The sequence below is a fragment of the Chelonoidis abingdonii genome, chromosome 2 (genome assembly GCF_003597395.2).
Source record: "Chelonoidis abingdonii isolate Lonesome George chromosome 2, CheloAbing_2.0, whole genome shotgun sequence".
In the NCBI taxonomy this organism is placed as follows: Eukaryota; Metazoa; Chordata; order Testudines; family Testudinidae; genus Chelonoidis; species Chelonoidis abingdonii.
Genome location: NC_133770.1, coordinates 191,622,133 through 191,640,754, shown reverse-complemented (window position 1 = coordinate 191,640,754; position 18,622 = coordinate 191,622,133). Strand labels below are relative to the sequence as shown.

The window sequence follows — 18,622 nt, the reverse complement described above, 5'->3', positions numbered from 1 at the left end:
CGTGGCCGCAGCTCCCTGACCCTGGTAGGTGCGTCTTATGGTCGGGTGCGTCTTATGGAGCGAAAAATATGGTACATTGGTCTTCATGTCTCTTCAGTCCTTGGTCTCTCTACCAAGACTGCAACAAGCTCAGAATTAGTGCCAGTTACAATGTGAACTCTTTTCCACTAGGAATGGGACTGAGACCAACTCATTTTACATAGATCATTTACCTGCCTTCAGACTGTGGTAACTTGATACAGCTTAAAATAGAAAAAAAAAAATCAATGCTAGCTTCTTAAGCACAAACTTTCCTTTTTAGATATCATTTTCTTATATTACTGTCCTAAGTATTTAGTATGTCTTCCTTGTGCTACAAACTTTCCTGTCTCTTTGTTTGTTACATCCACGCTGGCAAAGGCCATACTTCTTCCTTGCTTCAGAATCTGAGCTGTGATCAATATCTCTTCCCCAATCTTAGCAGCAGACATGTATCTTGAATAAAACACAGAACAATTGTTTTATACAACAACATGCTACAAATCAGGGAACTTTCATCTGTTTAAAATTATTTTTTGAAGGAGCTACTAGACTTAGTTTGCAGTTAACCCCTTGCACCTTTTCACAAGCCTGACTCTTGCAGCTTCTCCTCAGGCAGAGTTCACATTAATGTTTCCACTGAAATTCTACACATGAGAAGATTATAGAATTTGGACTTTGTTACCTAAAAGTACTTAGGACATTAAACCAAACGTAATAAAAGAGTGAGCTTAACGAACATTTGACTGCCTCAAACTAGTGTCTCAACCACGTGACGATATTCCCAAACAAGATTTATACTGAGTTTATTAGAAGTTGTTCTTCCAGACTGCAGTTTGTCACTAAAGTGGTAGCTAGGTCATGGAAGAAAAACTTAGCAGAATCTGGGCCCTGTTAGTAGAACACATCAAACGTTAGGATTTAACATCTGACAGTAACCATGTTCAATACATACGTAATGTTCATATCCACACTGACCCCAGGCATTCCTCTTTCTGTGTACAACAATGCTGCTGTTGACACTACGTCTACCAGTGTGGCGGTCAAACCTCCATGCAATGTGCCACCTCTGTTTGTGTGCTCCTCCTCTATTTTCATTTCACAAACAACCTTTCCAGGAGTTGCAGAAAGAACTGTCATCTGAACAAACAGAAATGAAGAACACAATTCTGTTAATTCAAAATCTCCATAAGGGGAAACATATGGACAATTACAAGTCCGGTGAGTGCTCTCAAAGTAAACAGATCAACTTGAAAATAAATCTTGGTTCAGTTTTTAGACTAATGAGGGGAGGAGAAAAATAAAGGACTAAAACATTATGGTTTAAGTGTCAAGCCAGATGTTTTTATAATTCTCCAGCTGCAAATTGTTTCCCTAGGGAAATATATACCTCCTATAAAAAGAAAATCTGCACACTGTATGCAGTGTTGGGGTGCCATGTCGGTTCCAGGATATTGGTGAGACAGGATGGGTGAGTAACGTCTTTTACTGGACCAACTTCATCTAAAGAATAGTTCTGTGTAAGCTCAAAAGTTTGTCTCTCTCACCAACAAAAGTTGATCCAATGAAAAATATTACCTCATCCATCCTGTGTCTGAACTATGCACTCTGTGTATTCTAATCATCTTGAGCTTTCAGTAGCTCTTTGAGACAAACTCTACTGAACTCTTATTAAAAATGGAAAGTTGACTTGTCTGACTTTATACCTGACATAAAGCTAATGAAAAGTGTTTGCTTTGCTTTTTCCCCACCTGACACTGTTGGCTAGCACAGTTGCCAAGGGCATGTCTGTATTAGAAACATTACAATGGTGTAGGTGCACCACAGTAGAGAAGACATCTAGCTACAGCCATTGAAGGCGTTCTTTTGTTGCTGTAGTAAATATAGAAAGATGTTCTAAGATAAATATTAATACTATCCATCAAAATTATACCAAAAAAATTCAAGTTCTGCCAAGCCTACATATCTATAGCTACACACAAATTGCTGATACACTTTGGAGGAAGCACTTCTCATATAACAAGTGCTATGCAATTGCCAGGCATCAGTCCGACCTACAACTATACCTTACTCAACACCCGATCAAAGTTGTATGAGCTCAGCAGGCTTTTCATCATCTCCCGGAAGGAGTGGATCGTGAGGGAACTCATGGTTTAAAGACTGGTTGCGACGTCCTTTTTTCGCAGAGACCGGCACTTGCTCCTACCAGCTGGGAAGAGTCCCTGGAACTGGGAGCACCTAGTGAGCTCCGTGGGGCTGGGAGCAGCTGCAGCAACAAGAGGCCGGGTCACCTCCAATACACGCACCACGAAAAGGGGGCTGGGCCGAGCCCACCTCCCGCGCTCTCCCTGGCCCCTCCCGCGAGGCCACAGCAGCCCGGTTCGGCCCCTCCGCGATTCACCACGTTCCACAGGCCGAACGTTCGCGGCCCTTGTTACCACCTTCACAGAGGTCACGTGCGCGCCCCACGCTGGGCTCGTGCGGTGGGGCGGGGCGGGGTTTGAGCTTGCTGCCCACCTTGCCCCCAAGGCCGAGCGCGGAACGTGCGTCTGCGAACAGGGCTGCGGGGATTGGGTGAGTGTCGCGCAGGCGCATTGCTTGGGGGTGGCCGGGAGGCCGCTGGAGGTTTGTGCGGGACGCGGGGCCATGGAGGGGGGCAGTGCAGCGGAAGGGCCGCTGGAGCAGCGGCCCGAGGGCGAGAGGGGTCTGCAGCCAGAGCCGCCCCCGCGGCCCCAGGCGGAGGCGGAGGCGGAGGCGCTGCCCCGGCCCCAGGAGAAGGAGGAGGCGGAGGCGGAGGCGCTGCCCCGGCCCCAGGAGAAGGAGGAGGCGGAGGCGGAGGCGCTGCCCCTGGCGAAACGCAGGAAGCTCCTGTGCGCCGAGTTCGCCTCCATCACCAGCGGCGACCTGGCCCTGGCTCACTGCTGCCTGGCGGACAACGACTGGCACATGCAGGTGGGGCTCGGTCCGGGTGCGGGGCGGGCTGGGGGCTGCTGCTGCGCCGGGCCCTGACTCCCGCTCCTTTGCTTTCCAGAGGGCGCTGAACGCCTACTTCGAGCCGCCCGTGGAGCAGCGAGACGTGGGCGGGAGCCCCCCGGCCCGGGCCCTGACGGAGACCTGGTGAGCGAGGCCGCGGAGGGCTGAGGCGGGGGGGTCAAGCTCACAGGGAAGGTGACAGGCGAGCCCTGGCCCAGCACCCGCCTCATCTGCCTCGCTCCCCCTTGGCTGGCGCGTTGCAGCTGTAGGGGGGCTCCGCGGCCAGGTTCTGCTTCGCTAGTGTTGTTGATGCTGGTCGTCCCCCGCCGTGAAGCCCCTTCCCAAAAGCGGGGCGCGTCTCAAAATCCACCCCTGTGTGAGGCTCTCAGGCTCTGATAGCCCCTCTCCCGTGGATCGTGTGTTTATCAGTGAGCTGCCTGCCCCTGAGTCGGGTTTGTTTCATATATCCCTGCACAACTGCATAGATGCGGAGACCTGTAGAATCATAAAATATCAGGGTTGGAAGGGACCTCACGAGGTCATCTAGTCCAACCCCTGCTCAAAGCAGGACCAACACCAACTAAATAATGCCAGCCAGGGCTTTGTCAAGTCTGACCTTAAAAACCTCTAAGGATGGAGATTCCACCACCTCCCTAGGTAACCCATATCCAGTGCTTTGTCACTCTCCTAGTGAAATAGGGTTTCCTAATATCCAACCAAGACCTCCCCCACTGCAACTTGAGACCATTACTTCTTGTTCTGTCATTTGCCGCCACTGAGACCAGCCAAGCTCCATCCTCTTTGGAACCCCCTTTCAGGTAATTGAAGGCAGATATCAGATCCCCCCTCACTTTTCTCTTCTGCAGACTAAATAACCCCAGTTCCATCAGTCTCTCCTCTTAAGTCCTGTGCCCCAACCCCCTAATCATTTTTGCTGGGCTCTCTCCAATTTGTACACGTCCCTTCTGTAGTGGGTGGCCCAAAACTGGATGCAATACTCCAGGTGTGGCCCCACCAGTGCCAAATAGAGGGGAATAATCACTTCCCTCTATCTGCTGGCAGTGCTCCTACTAATGCAGCCCAATGTGCCTGTCACCTTCTTGGCAACAAGGGCACAGTATTGACTCATATCAGCTTCTCATCCACTGTAATCCCCATGTTTCTTCCTGCAGAACTGCCACGTAGCTGGTTGGTTCCCAGCCTGTAGAGGTGCATGATAGTCTTCCATCCTAAGTGCAGCACTCTGCACTTGTCCTTGTTGAACCTCATTAGATTTCTTTTGGCCCCTCTCCAGTCTGTCTATCCTCATGCCCCATCGCCTACCTTCTGGCGTATCTACTGCTCCCCCAACTAGTGCTTATCCGCAACTTCGATGATGCCGGATTGGGTTGCACCACATACAGAGAATAGTTAATATAAAAAAAGCCAGCAAAGAAATCTTGTGGCAATTAATAAGACTAAGCAGACTTTTGAGCATGAGCTTCTGGGGAATATCACTTCGTCAGAGGACGTAGTGGAAATTCAGGGGCGGTATATATTGTAAGCAAAGTAGAGATAACAAGTGAGCTCATCAGGTAGGATGAGTGGCCTGTTCTAGAGTGAGGTGTGACAACACGAAGAGAGGAAATGATTTGTTATGGCAAGCATTCCAAGTTCTTGTTTAATCCTGAGCGATGGTGTCAAATTTGCAGATGAATGAAGCTCAGCAGCTATCTCTTGAAGTCTGGTCCTAGGTTTATTTGCGTAGGATGGCCGCCTTAGTCTGCTACTAGTGTTGGTCCAGGAGTTAAGTTCTCCTAAGGTTTTGTATATTGCTCATCATATTCTGCTTTTGGTGCATTTATCGTTTTTCGTAGAGACTGTCCAGTTTGCCGATGTGCATAGAGAAGGGCATTGCTTGCAATGATGGACGTTATATAGTACATTGGTGGTAGTTCGTGCTAGGTGAATGAACCAGTGATGAGTGCTGTGTTGAGTTAGTGTCTGTGATAGAGTGTCGCTGGATGTCATATGGCTGTGCGAGGTTAGGCTCGGGGGTTTGTTGCATGGATTGGTTCTCAGGAGCTAGAGTTACTTGGTGCGTGGCAGTTACTGGTGAGGATATGTTCAAGGTTGGCGGATTGTCTGTGTTCCTTCGCGAGCCGCTACGTTCCACCAATCGTAATATACACCATCATATGCCCAGCCATGCCCCTCTGCTATCACATCGGCCAAACTGACAGTCCTCATACGAAAGATAAATGGACACAATCAGATATTAGGAATGGCAATATACCAAAAACACCTGTAGGAGAACCACTTCAACCTCCCTGCACACACTATGCAGAGCTGAAGGTGGCCATCCTGCCAGCAAAAACTCCAGGACCGACTTCCAAGAGAGCTGCTGAAGCTTCAGTTCTCTGCAAATTTGATCACATAGCTACGGATTAAAAAAGATGGTGGAATGGTGATCTTGCCAACTACAAAACCAGTTTCTCCTCCCTTGGTTGTCACACCTCAACTGCTAGAACAGGGCCTCATCCTCCCTGATTGAGCTAACCTCGTTATCTCTAGCTTGCTTGCATATATATACCTGCCCCTGGAAATTTCCACTACGTGCATCCAATGAAGTGGGTATTCACCCACGAAAGCTCATGCTCCAAAAGGTCTGTTAGTTTATAAGGTGCCACAGGATTCTCTGCTGCTTTTACAGATCCAGACTAACACGGCTACCCCTCTGATACTTGATTAATGAAGATGTTGACCAAAACCGGCCCCTGGACTGACCCCCTGGGGCACTGTTCTTAATACCGGCTGACAACTAGTCATCAAGCCGTTGATGACTACCCATTGAGCTCGATGATCTAGCCAGCTTTCTATCCACCTTGTAGTCCATTCATCCAACCCATACTTTTTTTTTTTAACTTGCTGGCAAAAATACTGTGGGAGACTGTATAAAAAGCTTTGGTAAAATCAAGGTATATCGCATCCACCACTTTCCCGATATCCACAGAGCTAGTTATCTCATCATAGAAGGCAATCAGGTTGGTCAGGCACATGAGTCATTACTTTAACTATATCAATCTAAATTCACGTAAGAGATTATCCTGGTGTCACTTTCCCGTGTAGACACAGCCTGATAAATTTTTGCTAAAATTTCTCACAATCAGTTCAGTGTTGTTAGATTAGTGTAGATGGAACACATGTTGGCAACTGGAGCACAGCATGCATTTACCTTCCACTAGTGGAACTGAATTGGGAGATATTAATAGAAAAATCTTACTACGGACATAGTCTATGTCTGGGATGTCCTCCCTATTCCAAGTACTTTTAGAAAATACACTGCTTTGGTTAGCTTTCCACCACTAAGCAAACACCCATGTTCTCATAGCTACATTAACAGGATGGTGATATGAGTTCACATTACAGTATAACCATAAAATTTAATCTTGGCAGGGAAGTCTTGGAAATGCATGCCCAATATAGCTCTTATTTACTTTGTCATATCCCTGGAGTACCCACAGCCCCTGGTTTCTTTTCTTTTCTTTTTGTCCAGTTTAGATTGAAGCTCCTTAAGGCATGGATCTTATCATCTTATCTTTAAAGCGCTAAGCATGGCAACAGTGCATAACTTACTAATGTTTAAAAGTTGTAGAGAGGAAATGTTTTGGTTAGAGGTCCTATCTTGACAATAAATTTGTTGTGCCTAAGCAGTATGATTAAATCCCATAGTGTCCCCAACTTTCCTAAAAGACCATTTGATCTTGTCTTGCCAGTTTTGATGGGGGACAAGTTGTGCTACAACTTTACTACAGGAACTTGAATTGGAGCACAGCTCATTAACAAGGTTTTGAGCACAGTTTGCTCCCAATTCCACAAGAAAACTCAAGTGATAGGGCAACACAGTCTGTGTACTATGTTTTAGAAGCGTGCTGGTTAATCTTAGTAAAGTTTGTAGTGTAGACAGGACCTTAATCTTTGAAACACTGTAGACGGGAGTGCTTCTTCCAAAAAAATAAAATAAAATTTGGCAAAATACAGTCATTAATATTTTAGAGGAGGTGCGTACACACAGAGAAGTCAAAGTTGCTTCAGAACACACACATAAAACTAGGTGCCCATTATTTCTGTTTCTAGTATTAAACCTGCTCAACTACTTTCATGTATCCTGAGATTCTCCTTGTTGATTAAAAGGTGTGGAGAGAATTTAAATTAATTGTGTCAAGATGGTTTCCACCAGCGTAACTTAAATCAGAATTAAGTCCTTTTGTCTTGTGTCTGCAATGAAAAAAATTAATTACAGCTGTATACTAAACTCACCAGGTGATTGATGCATATGTTTTCAGTCAGTGTATTTATTTTAGGTGTTTTTAAATTAGAGATTAATTCATGTTAATTTTTGCAGTATGTTCAATAATAGGTTTTTAGTTGGGGAGGTCTAAAAATGTCTTGATGGAAATTACTGCAGGGGAATGCTCTGTTTACTGAAAGCAAAATTTTAAATATTCTTTCTAGCATTGACCTGACTACTGATGTTACTACTAGTAGTTCTGGAGTCAACAACTCAGACTGCAGGCAACAAGAAGATGATAGCAGGTTCTCTTTACTTACCTGGAATATTGATGGTCTGGATCTAGGAAATCAAACAGACAGAGCTAGAGGAGTCTGCTCTTATTTAGCATTGTAAGTATTGTTATCTCCTTTATAAGTCAGTTTAACATTAGATTCTGAAGTATCATATCATATCTGAAGTGTCTATAGGATGTATAACCCCAAAGTATCCAAGCACCAAATACAGAAATACTATAATACAGAAATTTGATATGTGTAATCCTAAACTAGTTTGACTAAAAGCTGTAATTTGGTTGGCCAAAAGAGGTTCTGAACCTAATTTCCCAAAATATGCAGGCTTTGGTACTAAAAGCCTTTTTGTCAGCTAGTCACTGTAACATATAACTTTTTATATCAATTATGCTTATTTTTAAAATATCTAGCTATAGTAATGAGTCAGGAGGTTGTGGGACTGAAATAATAGATTTAACATCAGGAAATGCAAATGCTATGCTTCCAGCGACAGTATTAACTTGACCATGTTGCACAGCTTGCATTATTTTATGGTGTGTAGTCTAAGACAAAGCATAAAAAGGTCACTCATAAAAGGAAAAACAGGAATACAAAATCCTGATTACATATAAAGTGGCTGAGTTGACATTACTGTTCTCTTGTTTCCATATTACTTGTAATTTGAATTGTGCAATCTGAACTTGAAACATGAGGGTTGCATTTATTTTCCATATTCTTTTAAAAATGTTAGCAGCTAAATAATCTCATTACATCGGAGACATTTATTCTTTGCTGAGGTGAGTGGGGTTGGGAACAGAGAGTTCCCACCTTAAAAATGCTGGTGTTCCACAGTCTTCAGTTGGTCTATTGTGATGGCTTTGCAGTAGATACCTTTAGAACCATTTGTATAAAATTTAAAACCTAAAATTTGCAGGATAGGTAGAGTGCAGTAAAAATTGTAAAGACACACTAGAACTGCAGAGTTGATGATTATTTTTAGTTAAATCTATGCAAACCTGTAAAATGGATGGATTACACTCACACAGGTGTGACCAATATAGGCTAGGATTATTTTAATATTGTAATTTAGCAGTGCAAACTAAACCATTTTAAACAAATTAACCCTTTAGATACATTTAAATTGATTTGTCAGGTCAGTTTTAAATTGATAACTAAACTGGTGCAATTTTTCATGGATAAACAAGGCCCTGTTTTCCCTTCATGCAAATTATCCCGGTACCAAACCCTGTACCTGCTTGGAGCATTTTACATAAAAATAGTGACAAGCTGCTGTCTGTGTCCTGTCTACATGAATGCTCCCAGTGTTACTAGTAACAGGAGAGCCACCAATAGTAGTGCAACAGAAGGAGATTTAAAAAAAAGATCTAGTATAGACAAGGCTAAGGAGAGCAATTGCCCTTTACCTGTCAGTTTGGACAGGGAGATTGGGTGTTGATATCACAAAGGTGATGTGTCTTAATTGGACTCTCCTAGAAATCTTAGGACTTCTAAATGTGCCCTGAAGCTATATTTTCCGTCACTAACTTAAATTCTTTCATGTACATAAAATTAGACAGATGCTGCGAGATCCAGATCTACGTGATGAAATGAGGCCTCCTTATTTTAGTACCTTGTTGGTAAAATACAGATTTGAATCTTATTTTTTCCCTCCAAATATGGTGGCATGTTTACATGCCAACAAACGTGGCAGAGCTTCTTCGGAAACCATTGTAGCCACTTCACATGTTTTAAAAAAAACAAAAACCCTACACCCAAAACCTTACTCTTTATATTTGTCATTACAATGTGAAAAACTGTGTCTGTTTTAAAAGTTATATCGTAAACTTGTCTTGCTGATTTCAGATACGGTCCAGATGTGGTGTTTTTACAGGAGGTTATTCCACCATACTTGAGTTACCTACAGAAGAGAGCAGTCAGTTACACAATCATTCCAGGTAAAAAAGGAAGGCCTAAAAAATTGAGAAATCTGCTTCGAGTGGATAGAAGCAGCAGGAAATGTTCTTTTCTACTCGCTAGCTTGTTAATACCCCTCTGACCATTGGTAGAAGCTGAAAGGAAAAAAAAGTAGGGGAAGGAATCAGTGAAATGGATTTCCTTGGCTTCTAAATTCTGGAATCTAGTTTGATGCAAATTATAAATGAATATATTAAGTGTCACTTTCTTCTGGCTTTTTTTCTTTTAGAAAGGCAGATTTTAAAATTAAGGACAGTCAAAATTAATTCATTTTCAGATCCTTTGCTATTAATGAAAATAGCTACATGTATGGATTAGGATAGGAAATGTGCACCCTGAAAAGATCTCTGTGAAAATATATAGTTCTTCTGTATGAAGGGATGGATGAATACAGTTCATGCAGCACTGAACTTTTATTTCATTTCCTTATTCCTCTTTAGGTAATATAGATGGTTATTTCACTGCCGTAATGCTGAAAAAATCAAGAGTGAAGTTTTTAAGGCAAGAAATAATACCTTTCCCAACAACCTCCATGATGAGAAATCTATTAGTTGTGCATGTAAGTGTGTCACTGTGTTACAAAGCAGTAGAATGTCTAATTTAAGGGGACAAATCTTTTAGTCTGGAGTTAAAGTTGTAAATATGGGTACTAAATTTGAAGGGAAAAAGCATCAATAGGTCATTATAATTTAAGAGAAAAAATAACTTGAAAAGTAGGGCATTTACATTTGAAGTCTCCTATAAAAACACTAAAAGGATGCATCAAACAATTTTAACTGTACTCTCTTACACATACCTGTGCTTTTAACAAATCATGCTAACCCCAACAACTGTGTATTATATAGATCACATTACTCCATTTTCTTGTACCATTCTCAACCCACCATGTCATCTATTCAGAGATTATCCCTCATTTAACCCTCCCGCAACAAGAGAGACCTGAAGTGTTGTACCTCTTAGGTTTTCATATACATACCAAAGATCTATGAAATTCCACTGCACCTTTTCATTAAATTTTCCCCACATCAGACACTATTTGTTGTTTAGCCATTTAAATGGTTAAACTCCAGTCCTGTGGTAAGTCTGTTCTGCTGGGGGCTTCTTAAACCTCAAATACTCTTGCCCTTAGTCTGAGTAAGCCAAAAATAGATATAGATTAAGTTGTCCTCAACTGCTGGTAGAACTACAAAGTATGCAAAGTCTAATCTATCCCCACCTGCAATATGCAGTGCTGTTGTAGCTGTGGTGTTCCCAGGATATTAGACAAACAAGGTGGCTGTGGTAATTTCTGTTATTAGGCCAACTTCTGTTGGTGACAAAGACAAGCTTTCAAGCTTACGCCGAGCTCTTCTTCAGGTCTAGCAAATATATTCAGAGGATATGTCTGCACTGCAGTTAACAACCCGTGGCTACCCTGTCAAGGTATTATTCCCACTTTAGCGTCCAAAAAGTGGGGACCTGCATGTACCCTTCTAAGCTTAATTCCTGGCTTAGATCTAATAGCGCTGCCACCAACCAAAAATATAGTGTTTTGGTACACTTTCTGTTCCCCAAAAACCTTCCCTGGGGACCCCAGACCCAAACCCCTTGGGTCTTAAAGAGAAATAAACCATTCCCCCTCCTTTCCCCCTCCCAGATTTCCCCCCACCACTCCCTGGTGAGTTCAGACACAATCCTCTTGGGTCTTACACAAGGAAAACAAAAATCAATCAGGTTCTTAAAAAGGAAAATTTTTATTTTTTCTTTCTTTAATTAAAAGCTATCTCTGTAAACCCAGGATGGAAAATGTTTACAGGGTCTAAGCTTATACATAGACTAGAGGGACTCCCTCCCCCCTAGCCTAAGATACAAGTTACAGCAAACAGAGAGAAAATATCCTTCCAGCAAAATACACATTTGCAAATAAAGAAAACAAACAAAAGACTAATCCGTCTTCTAGCTATTACTTACTATTTTGAACATGAGAGACTGTTTTAGAAAGATTGGAGAAAGATCTGGTTGCACGTCTGGCCCCTCTTAGTCCCAAGAGAGAACAAAGAACACCACAAACAGCACAAACAAAGACTTCCCTCCACCAAGATTTGAAAGTATCTTGTCCCCCGATTGATCCTTTGGTCATGTGTCAGCCAGGTTCACTGATCTTGTTAACCCTTTACAGGTAAAAGACACATTAACCCTTAACTATCTGTTTATGACATACCCAGTGCCAGCTGACTCAGACTTGCAGGGCTTAGGCTGCACGGCTGTTTAGTTGCGGTGTAATTTGGGCTCAGACTGGAGCCAGAGCTCTTGGACCTTGCAAGGTGGATGGATCTCAGAGCTTGGGATGGAGCCCAAGCTGGAATGTCTACATCTCAATTGAACAGCCCGTTAGCCTGAGCCCAAGTCAGCTGGCACAACCAGCCATAGTTTTTAATTGCAGTATAGACATACTCGGAGTGTCATAGCTAAGTATTAGGTGGAACAGATTGTTTAGCATAAGTAGTTAACGTGTATTTCAAGGGACCATTCATGGTGAAGTGGCCTGTTAATACCCCTTCAGAAGTAGGGGGATAGGCAGCTGGAGGGGGGCAGGTTGTTGGTGGGTTATAGATGGTTGTAATAAGACACAAATCCAGTGTCCATGGTTCAGTCTCTGATTTTTAGTCTCTAACTAAGTTATGCTGCAGTGTTTTTTACCAAACCACCAAAGTAAAGTGTTTAACCGTCGTACTTGCCAGGCATGATCTTTTAACACAGAGGGAGCATAGGATGGTAGGAAAAGAAGGGTAAAGTTAGATTATTTGGGATACCTTAGCTCTGCATTTATATACTTTTAAGAAAACAAAAACCACCCAGATAATGTAAACTAGAACCTAAACTTTTGACTTTCCTGATAGGCAGGTGTGTGTTGGTTTTTTAGAATACATCTTGTTAATTTTTTCCCCTTCCATTACTGATGCATATTTACAACCTTTCTGTCTTCGAAATAGTTGTATATACACCTCAGGCTTTTCAGAAAAATATTCTACCTTAGTATAAGATAATAGGTTTTAAATTTTCGGAAGACTTGTTTCACTTGGGTTGGAGTAGAGATCAGCATTGGCTTTTTAACTGAAAGCCACCTTCAGCATTAAGCATGGAGTAGTTAGCATGGCTCTGAAATAAAAAGTTGAAAATTCTGCCTTTATAAAGGAACTCTAAACAAAGTTGACCTTGTCTTGCTCAGCAAAATTTTAAGATTTTAGGGTGAGGAGGACTTCTTGCCATATATAAGCTGTGAACTGAACCGGATTTGAATTCTGAGTTAAAAATCAGTGTTTAAGCCTGCTGCTAATGGCACATTCACTGTCAAAAACCTCACTTATGACAGTAGAATTAGGCCCAATATCAAGTTGTCAGTCATTTCTATTCTGTATAACAGCAGTTTTAACAAGCAGAAGAATGTTTCTATTCAATATTTGAACAGTACATTTTGTCTTTGGCCTTCAGCTTTGTTCCATGGCATATGATTTAATGTTTCTCTCTTTGTCTAACAGGTGAATATATCTGGTAATGAACTCTGCCTTATGACTTCCCATCTAGAGAGCACAAAAGGTCATGCCAAGGAACGCTTAAACCAACTGAGGCAGGTGTTAAAGACAATGCAGGAGGCATCAGAGTCAACTACCGTTATATTTGGAGGGGATACAAACCTAAGAGATCACGAGGTGAATAGCAGTAAACCACTTAGAATTATTTTGAGGATAAACCACCATGGTGAACTCTACTGGGGGTTTTCCTTTCTTTCTTTTTATAGGGTACAGTGACTTTTTCCCATAAATCAGTTTTACATGACAGAGATGTTGAGCTTTCTGCCCTCATACTTGTACAGGCGTGCCTCCTAGGGTATTTCTACACAGCAAAGAAAAACACACAGCTGGCCCGTGCCGGCTGACAGGACTCAGCTGTGGAGCTGTTTCATTGCTGTGTAGACTTCTGAGCTCAGGCTGGGACCTTCCCACCTCATAGGCTACTATTGCTTGGGCTCCAGCTGGAGCCCAGACATCTACACAGTAATGAAACAGGGCTGAGTAGGTTGGCACGTCCAGTCAGGAGTGTCTAGTTGCTGTGTAGACATACCTGTAATGTTCCTATCCATTAACTGAAAACGTGAAAGTGGGACTAGTGAGGTTGCTGCCAAGTAGAAGTTTATGCTTGATTGTGCATGTCTACTTTGGAGCAATGTTACAGCTGAAGTGAAATCACAATTAAAAGGAATGGTTGTTTTTCCTCCCCAGTTGGCTTCATGTTGCTCCTCTAAAGAAATACAGAATCTGTTGTGCAAGCTGTAACTTTGTGGCACCCAGAATTAGGCTATTTCTCATTTTTGTTGCTCAGTTTTCAGAGATGCTGAGCACCGACACTTCAAGTTGAAATTAGCAAGCGCTGTTGGTGCTCAATACTTCTGGACAGTCAGATCCTATGTGTTTAAATTTGAGCACCCAAAAATGGAGAGACTGAAAATAAGGTCACTTTTGAAAAATTGTTACCAGGGTTCCAACTGAGGGTGTTAAGTATTACTAAAGGCCTAGTGTTGCACAATCTGGTTCAACCACTTAAAAATGCAGTGGTTTCTTACAGACACTTTGTTCATGTTGCACTTTCCAAATCAATCAGTGTCTTAAGTGGTTTATATTTTTATATTTCTGAAATTCTTGAGGGGCTATTCTATTCTAAATAGTGGTTTAATAGTTGTGATTTCCTGTTGTGGCCAGTGCTGTGTAGAAAACAATATGCTATAATATCTAAATTCTAGGTTCAGCAAATGATTGTCATGCATATTACATTAAAGGCATTAATGGATATAATGTTGTTCCATTTTTCTCTCTTTAGGTTACTCAAGTAGGTGGCTTACCTAACAATATTTTGGACATATGGGAATTTTTGGGCAAACCAGAGCACTGCCGTTATACATGGGACACAAACTGCAATTCTAACCTGGATGCAAATTACAAATGTAAGCTCCGATTTGATCGCATATTCTTTCGAACTGCAGCAGAAGGGGGACAAATTATTCCACGGAGTTTGGACTTAATTGGACTAGAAAAATTAGAGTGTGGTAGATTTGCCAGCGATCACTGGGGTCTTCTGTGTGATTTTGATGTGATACTATAAAGAAAACAAAGCTTTTAAAGTCTGCGTATTATCGCAAAAGCTCTTACATCTTTTAACCTTTGGATTTCACAAACATTAAATTCTAAGCTTATTTAAGATTTATTTTACAATCCTAAGGAGTTACCCACTCATTTAACATCTGCTGGGATGACTGTATAGTAAAAAGCCAAAATCTTTTTATTTTCTTTGTATGCATTCTACCAGACTTTTTAAAATATATTTTAATGTGGCAATAAAGTACAGAAATACAAACAAAATCCGTTTTTAAATGGAAAAGACAATTTCAAATATAATCCATCAGAGAATTAAAGCATTGTCATTCACGCTCTTTTTCTTTTATCACTTTTTGTTGTAATAGTCTCAATAAATTGTAAATTTTTTAGTGTAAATGTCTTGTTTCTTTCGTGACTAATGTCATAATCACTGTCTTATTTCTCACAAGGCGCCTGGTATCGTCTCACGTAACTCAGGACATTTCAGAGTTCAGTCTTAAAGGATAACAGAAGGATGAATAGATGTTAACAAAAAAAATAGTTCAATAAACTGAAATATTACATAGAATGGCATTAAGAACTGAGGATATTGGATGATAGACTTCTTCAGTCATCCATCTTACAATAGACATATGGAAGTTATGCTCTTGGGCTATTAAATAGCTTACTTTATCAATCTAGATATGAGGGAGAAGCATATTTTAAAACACAAGAATAAATGTTGGTAACTTTTGAAAATTATCTGTTTAAGATTTAAGATATTTCTTAAATTTAAGATTTCTTAAATTCCTGGAGTGAATTTACCTTTCTGAGCATTCCTCCTTCATCTAGTGCACTTCTGCTGCCACATTTTCATCAACAGACTGTTCTCTTCTGTGTAAAGCTGGAGCAGTCAAAGTGTAATTGAATTTTATTTAATGCTCTCCAAAAGAGAGAGCAAACAGAAGAGGTTTGTTTTTTGTTTTTAGGATGTGTATAATTTACCACTTGGAGGACGTTTTATGGAAGTACAAAGTATCAAGCTGTGTGATAACTAAGGGCTAAAGTTCAGAATAGTGAGTGAAGGTAGAGAACACTATGGAGCTATGAATATAGCCTTTTATTAAATAGATATAGAAGCCTTTTATTAAATCAGTTTAGCTGAACTTGTGAGTAATGTACATCGTTCCAAAGATGAGGGAAACTTCAGAGGTGGCAAATACCTGCAACATCTCAGAAAAGGGGATGTAAGGGAGTCTAAATTAGTGTTACGTACTGTGAGGGAATAAAAAGCAAGGGCCAGATTTTCAAAGCTATTTAGTGCCTATAGATGTAGACAGGGAGTTAGGTACCACACAGGATTTTCAAAAGCCTACGTGCCTATCTGCATCTTTAGGCAACCAAATACTTGAAAAATCTGTGTGTCGTGTGTAAGCACATACATAGTCCCCCTAAAATCAGTAGGATTAGTCATATGCTTAGACGAAACACAGGCGTAAGTGTTTGCAGGATTGGGGCCTTAGTCTCTGCTCTGCTTAATGTTCAGGATCCAGATTCTGTTTCTATGAGGCTTATCCATGAGCTTTGAGGGTATGTCGCCAGTGGCAGCTAACTGCCACGTACAGCTGTGAGTGTCTGACTCGGGCTTGTGGGGCTTGGGCTAAGGGGCTGTTTAACCATGTAGATGTTCAGCCTGGGCCTGGAGCCTGGGCTCTAGGATCCTATGAGGCACCTTAGTTAAAGAGCCCCTTAGCCTGAGCCCCAAGAGCCTGCGTCAGCTGGCATGGGGCCAGCAGTGCGTGGCTAATTGTAACGTAGACATACGCTGAAAGGAGCAGGGCCTAATATCCTCAGTATTTGCATCTTCCATTGACTCCAGAGGAGCTGTAGGTGCCCATCACCTTAAAGAATCAGACTCTTAATACCTAAAGAAGGTGAGTGATGTAGCTAAACTGCCCTAATTTCTTAGCGCAGACCAGGCCTAACGTGCTCGAAACCATGTTAGGTGACCACGTAGCTTAAGGGGAGCCTAGAGGGAGAAACAGTCACGGTGAAGATGACCATATTAAGAAATTATATACACTACAGTTAAGGCTGTGATTTTGTCATGGAATCCATGACGTCCAAAGACCTCAGTGACTTCAGGATCCCCCTCCCCACCTGTAGAGGCTGGGAACTGTGGGGTCCACCTGCTGCCTGAGCTGCTGCAGGTGGCTGGGAGGGACCTTGCAGCTTTGGGCCCCCTTGGGGAGTGGGGAACCCTTGAGCTCTAAGCCTCCATGGGTGGTGGGGGCCTCTGGAGCTTTGAGTCGGGGCCTCTGCGGCTGCTCAGCTGCTACAGGGGATGTGAGGACCCCATATCTCCCCATTTTGTCATGGATATTTTTAGTAAAACTCACGGACAGGTTGCAGGCTTCTGTGAATTTTTCTTTCTTGCCTGCGACTTGTCTGTGACTTCTAGTAAAAGTATCTGACAAAATCTTAGCCTTAAAACTTTGCAGGTCAGGATACTAGCAGTGATAAATCTGCTAGTTTGTAATAAGTCTGTCCGGTTCACCCATTCGATTGGGGGTCATCAGTCCATTGTTCAAAGCTCTCCTTTGTTAGAAATCATATTGAGAGATATGGAGCAGGATTGAAGACAAAGAAGTGATGTCACAGTCTCGTTTCCATGCACTTGGCCTAAATGTATAAATGTTACTGGCAAAAGATGGAGACTTAGATCACATGTCCTTAATGGACCATCAAGCAGGCTGGCTAGCGTTGATGCAGATCTGTCTTGGGGCATGTTTGAGATACAAGCACATAGCCTATATTTGTAACTTCAGATACAGCGCTGATACATGGATTTAAACAGGATAATAATACTTAGCAGTCTATAAAAACTTTCCATTGATACATTACATGACATACTTTGTACAAGATTTATTGCAATTTTGTAACAGTGATGACCTGTATTAGGGTAATTAGTTATCTTCCTCTTTATACAGCATCACACCAATTATTTTGACTAAGGCAAAAAAACAATTTATAATTATCTATCTGCCTTGATGAAGGATAGTATGATTTTATGGAAGGAAGGAATGTACTATGTCATTCTAACCTACTTGGAAGCAGTGCAGCAAGCAATCAAAACAAGGGAAGTTTGAAAAAGACAAAATAGACCACCTGAAATACTGCCATTGGCTTTCAAAAGTTTCCACAATCACTGGAAAGTCAAAATGAGACTACATCATATAACATAAAAATTAACCCCCCAAAATCCTCCCCATAAAGTTCATAGGCACCTCTCCTGACTGAACCCAACAGATTATACATAATGCAGAGATTTTACCATCATTTTTGAAATATGGGGTTCTTAAAATTAATTAAATAGAAATTGAACAATCTAACAAAAATAAAACACCTCTAAGTAGTCAAACTGTCAGATCTCACAAACTGAGATACCTGATACCCGCCCCCAAACTCCCTTCTCCATTATAAGAACCATAACCTGTTAGGAAAAAAATCAAATTTTCCCTAAATCAAAGCAATACAGTTCAGCAGTGCCAGAGTACCACTTGGTTGTGATGAGAGGTGCACATTAGAACCAAGCTTCCAGAGTAACTCTGAATGTTTTGGAGACTGAACTGTACTGATGTCATATACAGATTAAATTAAGTAATTCATTGTGGAGGACTGAGTAATCTGACCAACTTCACATGGAATTTTACATTTTGAAGCTCTAGCAGTCCTCAGCTACTATTACTGCATACAGATCCTCTTATTTCAGCATGCTTATGAAAGGCAGGACTTTGGTCAGCCAGAGAATGTCAACCCAACTTCCACCATCTTCATCAAAACTGCTTTCCATCCTGTCCTTCCATTGCACAGCATTTCTGGAGTTACAAATTTTGACTGGGCAATAACTGCTGTCATTGGATCTCTGCAGTCAGGACTGTTTTCTCTGACCCCTTTGAGTCTGAATGTGACCAGCTGCAACTTGTTCCTGTAATGGGGCCGTGGGG

At 41.8% G+C, this 18,622-nt stretch overlaps 2 protein-coding genes across 3 annotated transcripts; one reads left to right on the top strand and one right to left on the bottom strand.

Moving 5' to 3' along the window:
• Positions 1-192: 192 nt before the first annotated feature.
• Positions 193-2,490, bottom strand: ACOT13 (acyl-CoA thioesterase 13). 2 transcript variants are annotated; one of them, XM_032799536.2, is made up of 3 exons: positions 2,085-2,490; positions 974-1,158; positions 193-474 (listed from the first exon to the last, which is right to left on the bottom strand). In XM_032799536.2, the coding sequence occupies exons 1-3, from the start codon at positions 2,166-2,168 to the stop codon at positions 318-320; spliced, it is 426 nt and encodes a 141-aa protein (XP_032655427.1). In that variant the 5' UTR covers positions 2,169-2,490; the 3' UTR covers positions 193-317. The 2 variants fall into 2 exon arrangements, with proteins under 2 accessions (XP_032655427.1, XP_032655428.1); XM_032799537.1 differs by having other exon boundaries at positions 2,090-2,177.
• Positions 2,491-2,622: 132 nt separating this feature from the next.
• On the top strand, positions 2,623-15,032 carry TDP2 (tyrosyl-DNA phosphodiesterase 2). Its single transcript, XM_032799532.2, has 7 exons — positions 2,623-2,970; positions 3,050-3,135; positions 7,486-7,653; positions 9,397-9,488; positions 9,948-10,066; positions 13,026-13,196; positions 14,362-15,032. Exons 1-7 carry the CDS (start codon positions 2,665-2,667, stop codon positions 14,641-14,643), a joined length of 1,224 nt encoding a protein of 407 aa, XP_032655423.1. The 5' UTR covers positions 2,623-2,664; the 3' UTR covers positions 14,644-15,032.
• The last annotated feature ends 3,590 nt before the right edge of the window (positions 15,033-18,622 follow it).